This window comes from Pholcus phalangioides, unplaced genomic scaffold (assembly GCF_987345545.1).
Source record: "Pholcus phalangioides strain wild (caught in Gottingen) unplaced genomic scaffold, Ppha-v1.0 ptg000014l_1, whole genome shotgun sequence".
In the NCBI taxonomy this organism is placed as follows: domain Eukaryota; kingdom Metazoa; phylum Arthropoda; class Arachnida; order Araneae; family Pholcidae; genus Pholcus; species Pholcus phalangioides.
The window spans coordinates 22,933,790-22,941,499 of record NW_028301607.1 but is presented as its reverse complement, the minus strand read 5'-3'; the positions used below and the strand labels follow the sequence as shown (position 1 = coordinate 22,941,499).

The 7,710-nt window shown below is 34.9% G+C and overlaps 1 protein-coding gene across 2 annotated transcripts in view; it reads right to left on the bottom strand.

The window, feature by feature from the left end:
- Positions 1-714: 714 nt before the first annotated feature.
- LOC149078291 (high affinity cationic amino acid transporter 1-like) overlaps positions 715-7,710 on the bottom strand; it is a 28,549-nt gene continuing 21,553 nt past the window's right edge. For both annotated transcript variants that reach the window (XM_089241934.1, XM_089241933.1), the window contains exons 12-15: positions 6,354-6,565; positions 6,019-6,185; positions 5,065-5,173; positions 715-3,641 (exon numbers count right to left, since the gene is read on the bottom strand). In XM_089241934.1, the coding sequence (XP_089098060.1) occupies positions 3,472-3,641; positions 5,065-5,173; positions 6,019-6,185; positions 6,354-6,565 (658 nt within the window). In that variant the 3' untranslated portion in view covers positions 715-3,471. The remainder of the gene's footprint in view (positions 3,642-5,064; positions 5,174-6,018; positions 6,186-6,353; positions 6,566-7,710) is intronic.

The following is a 7,710-nucleotide window of genomic DNA, read 5'->3' as shown; positions in this document are numbered from 1 at the left end:
CTCACTCTGTGAATTTTACTTGGCCTGCTTCTAGACTTGCCACGCTAGGCTAGTCTGCTTAGGTTTCCTGTAAATATGCATCTGCTAGAACCTTCAACCCCCCCCCCCCCCTGTGGAAGGGGAGGAGCAACTATAGGCCTAAAGTTATTTACATGCCCTACCCACAAACAAGGGCGAGGCTCCAATGTTCTCTCTCGGGATGATTTTTTATCCTTTTCTCTTCTGACCCTAAGCAGTCCAACCACCAAACAGCTTACAAGAACACTCGTTTTTGTGTTTGCACACACTAACTTTTGTGCAAAAATCACCCTTTATATTTAGGTCATACATACTGACACAAATACACAGTGAAGTCGGGGGGGGGGGGGTGGATAGTTTATTCTTTTCCTCTTTCCACAAAAACCATAATGTTCATCGCTGGCCATGAAAATCACCTTCCATCTAATATAGCTGTCTATGCTTGCAATGATGGTGATAGGAAGAAGAACTCTTCTCCTCAATCCATCATCAGCTGGTGTTGCTAGCTGTCTTCATATTTTTAAGTGAAGATGGCTCACAACTCCTGGTGTCTATTGATCTGTGTTCCTCTGTTGTGTATAGTTTGTTTATGGTGTGAGAGGATCTGTACCACTCATTACAATACCACCCAAGTATTTCGCACATATGAATTTCTACAGTCATAATACTATGAAAAGTTAAATGACCAGAAAAATATTAACATAAATCCTTAAGACCTTTAATTACTTTTCAGACATAAATCATTCTTATCAGTTCTTGTGTGTTACAATACTATACAAAAAATATATATTCATAAAAAAAAAAAAAGGCTATGTACAGTGATAATATACACTTACACATAGGTACATACACGCACAATCAAAAATTGACTTCAAAGAAGTCATAATTGAAACTGGAAAATCACCCAGTGAATAAACCTTCATTCTTACATTATTTTGAAAGAATAAATAAAATTTCTTCAAAATCAACATATGTTTTACACATCATATTATACATATGGTTTCTCGTTTCCACACTTTGATAAAACTTTTATGAAAATAACGAAATAAATTACTCATTATATGTGTGAGTATATCATTCTTTTATTTACAACCAGTGAATTGACTTAGTTTTGGGACTTGAATGGATTAACCTTATCACATATAATATGAAGGGTAGTCAGAAATAGAATGGTTTTATAGAGAGTCCAGCTTGATATGGTGTCTTTCCTGAAACAGCCCCACCCTCATCAATATGCATACTCTTAGCCCAGAGTGTCTGCCATTCTTGGAAGACATGCCATTCTTTTGACATCATGAGCAAAATCACCTGACCCATTAGCTGCACTTGATTAAGAGATGTGTGTTGCAGATCTCATCATTTTTCAACATCACTATTGAGATCAGCCCATTACTTTTTCAGAACGACTAACGTCACTGACCAAGAAACTTCTATCCAATTTGAGGGGATGACTGACGTTTTATAAGGAGTATGGGCATGTCTGTATGGTAGGCGCAGTACATATAAGATGATGTATTGTGCTTATATGTACGATTTGGCTCTGGTCAAATGCTGGGCAACATGAAAGCATGCAGTGACTTTGCTCATTAATAATGATTCTAAAGTGATCTTGAAAGAAATATCGAAAGAAAGGCAACAAGAAATGCAGATATGCCATATCAGTTAATGGTTCTCATTTCAACAAGCTGTACTAATGTAATCTTAACTGATGTAATTTGTGAGTAGTAAAATCATTCTAATTTGACTAGCCTATGCACAAGTGGGCATACAATAAAAAACAAGCAGGAGAAATTGGCATATCACAAAATACTGTCAAAATGTCTAAGCGAAGTGGCTACTACTACACATTCCCCTATGGGATTTATAACAAATTGCTACATTCCGGAATGGGTGTTCTGAGTGAGTGTGTGTGGTTCCTAACGTATTCATATTGCCAGAGCTGTACTTGTTTTGTGTTCTTGCTGGTGCTTCCATTTGACTTCTATATTTTAAGTGAAGATGGCAAATACTTGAATTTTCATGCTATGTAACTATCATGTTGTAGGTCTGCCAGCTCTCTGTGGAGAAAGAGAAGTGGCTACAGAAGAAGTTAGTTGGGAAAAACCCACATATGCATGAGATTTCAGAGAAAGCTAGTTATACATGCAAAGCACAGGTGGTGAGAAATCAGCCATGTACAAAATCCATGATGTGCCATTACAGCTCAAAGGTAATACACTGAGGAACTTGACTGAGGACTAAATAAGCCTGTCATATGGCAATGTCATTTCAGTATAGCCACAACAATACCCCAAAGAAGGAGATGACTTTGCGTCAAAGATAGTTGCCAGTGGCGGAACATGGTGTAGTTTTTTTCCAACCACAGTAAAAATTTCAGTTTCTTCAATGAAAACATGCAGTAGACATTCTTCTTTGATTTGGGGGGGGGGGACGACTCTGCGTTAATTTCATGGATAACAGAGATATGGCGAATATACAATTTTATGGGAAGACAGATTCATTGACAGAGACAATCAAGACAAGAAAAAAAATAAAATACTTTCCAATGGCATTCACCCTCTTCCTCCATTTTAACACTCAATCCCATACAATGAATGAATATTCTGAGGAAGTCTTACTGGGAATTTCTCAATCACCTGAATTCATATAGTCAGGGACTGTGGTTCAATAGCTTTTTGTTAGCTAAAGAAAGCTTCGCGGGGAGGATTCCAGTCAAATGATGGTGTAAAGGGGGGGGGGGAAGTTGAGAAATGGTTGCAATAAAAACGTAAGAACTTTTAAAAGAATGCTATTGTGTAATTGGTGCCATGTTGCAATGAATGTTTAATAACAATAAATATATTTTTTTCAGAAATATCAAACCATTACTGTTATAGAACCCTTTGGATAAGTTTTTATCGAATGTGCATAAAAATATACATTACTCCAGGACCAAAACTAGAGGGGGAAGGGGGGGGGGACACTGCCTTGGGCAAATAAATTTATGGGGTGGCAGTTTTAGGTGGGAACAAAAGACACCGTTATGAAATTATCAAATTTTAAAGTTGTTGGGCGGCAAAAATCCTAGTTACGGCCCTATATTACTCATTAACATATTTTACCATTAAAATTCAAATAAAAAATAATAAAACAAAATTGTTTTTGTCTTTATATGAAGAAAACACATATGGAATGCTATAATATGATCTTTAGTTATACTCAAGTCTTAAAATGCAGACACATGAATGTTATCAGAAGTACATTATATATATACAATTATTGATATGGAAGCATATCAATATATAAGATGGAAAAAATGTGGGGGGCTTCTCGCATATTAAAAACTTCCTCAAAAAACCACACTCAACTAGAGATAAATAAAACCTCACATTTGTATCATAAAATACAAAAAGTTCTAACAAATAAATACCGTAATACTAGTTCTTTCATCCTCAGTTTCAATAAAGATCGATATCATAGAATTCTTTGTAATAAAGGGGAACTTTCAGATTCATTGCACACTTCCTTCTTATCGTCTTCTTCTTCAGTATCTGTTGTTTCATGTATAGATGGTAGAACTTGGGGAGATGGTGTCACTGCTTCGTTGCTATTTGTAATGCCATAAGTGAAATAAATAAGGAAGCCTGGAAATATTTTAGAAAAAAGAAATTTATGTACAGAATATGTCAAATATAAATGACATACTTTTTCAGGGTGCTAGAGCAATCTAAAATATAATTTTTTTTGTTAAAGAATGTGCATAACAAAATTCTGCATTTAAAGCCTGGTATCTTAACGTTACTTACGTTACGCCTGGTTACACGTAAACCTTTTTCATACTGATTGGAAGTAAAAAAAAATTCAAGAACTATTCAAGCACTTTTCCAGGCAAAATGTTCAAGGACACTCGTATCGTGCTTTTATAAATACATTATATAATTTAATTTTTTAAAAACATTTAATATTTACTTATTTTTAATTTTCGAGTTTGAAATGTTAATTCATTAAAGATGTAATTTTTAAAAAGAGTTATAGTTCTCATTTTAACTTGCAGACAATATTGAGTTTTAAAGCTTGCTTTAAAACAAAAAAAACAATTGTAGTTCAGTATAAAAATGACATCTATGGAAAAATCATTTTGTGTTTGAAACGGAATTGAATTTTACACCTGATATAAAAATCAGAAAGCATAGTCATATACGTAGGGTGACCACATGACCCATATTTTCCAGGACATTCCCGGATTTTATGTAATTTTGATTATCCCGACTCTTTTACGAAAACGTTTCATTATTTTCTGTATTTCCAATCATATTTTTCCTTCGATTTTCAGCAAATTCTTCACTTTTATTTTATTCTTCACTGAAATCAAATATTTCTAAAATTACTTTCCAAACTTATAAATTATATTATGAGAATTATGAATATTCATCTCACTTATTTGTCACATTCTTTTTCTGTAGAATTTGTTGAAATTCATTGCTCTTCAATGTAATGATACTTCATTTTCTGCCTTAAGTGATTTTTTTGGAAATTTCAGCAATAATAAGCTACTTTGCTTACCTTTGGCATCATTTTTGGTGCGAATTTGGCAGTTTTCCTGTATTTGGAATTCTAATTTCCCAAATTTTTAATGAGGAAATATGGTCAGCCTACGTATAAACAACTGACATTCATTAATTTAATAATTTGAAATATTTTAAAGCAACAACTCAGGAGAGGGGAGAAAAATTGATAAAATAAATTCACGACAAAATTAAAAAAAAAAAAAATTTCAAGCACTTACAAGCAATTTCTTTTTTCAAGGACTTTTAAAGACTTGAAAATGAATTTTTTGTTTCAAGGTATGCATGAATCATGCTAAAGTAAAATTGCCACGTTGTCTACACTGAAAAGACAATACTCTGATTTCAGTGTATATGGACTCTGTATACTCTGGACTCTCTGTATATGGACAGGCTGTCTAAAATTGATTTTCTATGCAGAGAACATAATTTGAACATTTAATAAGAGTATAGTTAATGTAGATGTGCTTTAAATCTAGACATTCAGTAAATTGACGCTCACCTAAGAACATCCAAACTGCAAATCTTGCCCATGTATTTACTGGCAATTTCAGCATGAGGTAAATGTTAATGAATATGCTTATCACCGGAATGAGAGGAACATAAGGCACCTAATTGGGGGAAAAAAGTGTCAGACACAACATGCATCTAATTATCAGAAAAAAATGTTATCATGTGTATTGCCCAAACAAGCGCACAGTTGCTTGTTTTTACCCCAACAACCTGTGTTGTTTCATTTACAAATCAGAGGTGAAATTATTCCAGACTACACTCGGATTAACTTGTGGTTTAGGAATTTTTCTGATATTCAGGTGCTGGAGAACAAAATATCCAATATAATTAATTCCAGAGAGCATTAAAAATAAATGAAAATATTTCAGCATAAAAATAAGTGTAAAAACAGTAGAAAGACTGGATACCAAGCAGAGATGAAGATAAAGTTCACATGCCTTTACTGGGAATCAAATGACCCACCTCTCCCAGTCTGAGTGAGTACTATACCATTAAGCTATAGAGCATTTTCAAACAGAGCACAACTCTGGTGCTATCACCATGGGCGATTTACAACTGAGGTTTACAACGTGCCAGAAGTGTGAGTGTGTGTACCTAACAGTCTGAGTGTGTATCTAGTGTTGTGTCTGATTTTTTTTTTTTGCCTTAGAAGGTATATGTGCCTTAAATGGCATTACGTATGGGCAGCTTCTTAACTCAGCTAATAGCTCTTAACGACAATAGCCCCTAGATGGCTAGAGGACTATGAGAGGTTGGTGGTTCAATGCCCACAGAGGCATGTGAATTTTCTTCCTGAACTTTTTTCATCTTCATCTCCACTTGGTATCCAGTCTTTCGTATTTTGTGTTAATTGCAGAGAGTGACATGGCTTCCCTCTAAAGGCAAATCATGTGTGTTAGCTAAATTCATAGAAATTCTGATTCCCAAAAGCTTAGGTACATACCCTGAAAGACAGCTGCCGAGTGTCAGAGGGTTGCCTCTGCAATGCAATTACTGCCACAGCTGTCAACAAAATCATAAAGCTCACAGTTGCAATAGCAAAAGGGTCAACATCAAACAGGGCATCTTGCAGAAGAACAAGCAAAAGGTCAACAATCGTTAATAACAAGCCTGGAAAAAAAATCATAAATATATATATGTTGCTCATTTCATCCCTAAGAAAATAGCATAATTATTAGAAATTTACATGATACTCAAAATGACCATTTCATTCATGTCAAAATGTGCTGGTGACCGTGAATTGATGAGATAAATAAAATGTGCAAACATATTACTCACATATTGCTCCAATTAGACCAACACTAATTTTTGATGAGGATATACTCTGCACATAGATATTGTCACAATTGAAAATCATTCTGAAAATGTCATTAGCGGTATAATCATGGGTAGAGGAAAGCATGGTGGTGATTGATGAGTTGAGAGATCTATTCCTGGAATCAGTGCTTGCATCATAGAATGTAGAAGTACCATGATCAAGGCAAGGTGAGCTGAAGTGATTAGAAAATAATATAACATGATGACATTACTGATAGTGACCATAATAAACATGGTACATATGCACAACAACATAAGATAAAATACTACTACATTCAAAAAGTTCCTCAACTTATTTTATTACGGACGAATAAATAGAGATAGAACCTGTTTATTTGGTGTTCCCTTTAAAGTAACTATCCCATGCAGTTATGCATTTTTGCTATTGTTCATACAAATATGTAAATGGGGAGGGGATTTGCAAGCATTTTTTTCACACCCCCCAGTCCTTTCGTTGCTTTTCACTGCACTTCTTAGGAACCTGAGAATCGTAAAAAAAAGGAAACAGTCACATGGGGTGAGATCAAGGGAATAAGCTGGTTGTGAAAGTGTAAAAGAATATGATGTTTTAGCAGATAATCTGACATTGGGAAGGATCTGTGAGCTGGCACATTATTGTGCTAAACCACCATCTAAAGATCTGGTTGCTTGTGGATTACTGAATCATGCAGACATTTAAGGACTTACAGGTCCCTCCTGGTGTCAGATTACCTGTCAAAACAACACATTCCCATATCTTCCCAAACGGCACATTCCCTTGATCTTGCCCCACCTGACTTTTTCCTTGGATAAATAATTTGTTTAAGAGGGCAGCGATTCTCTGGTTCTGAGGAAGCGCAGTGAGCAGCGATGAAGGCACTGGAGGACGTGACAAAAAGTGGATGGCAATCTGCATTTACATCTTTGTATGAACAATGGCAAAAATATATAATTGTGCACAGGGTAGTTAATTCAAAGAAAACACCAAACAAACTGTACTCATTCTTCTGTGATAAAATAAGTTCCAGAACTTTTTGAACATAGTAGCATAACTGGCAAGTTTTTCTCTGCCATGAATAATTGAAAGAGAGAGTTTCTTAAAGATTATTAAAAAAAAATTACAATTTACCATAAACTACAATATGAACAGTGTATAGCCACCCTATTCTAACTCTTTTGGACCTCTGCAACAGTGAGTGAAAAAATCTGGGTCCCTTTTTTAAGTAAAAGTGTATAGTGGGGGGTTGTAAGATTAAATTTTTACCCACCCCTTTTTTTATAATTTATGATTTTCGACAAGCTGCAGTACATCAACTTTTTCTCCGAAGAATGGTTGAAT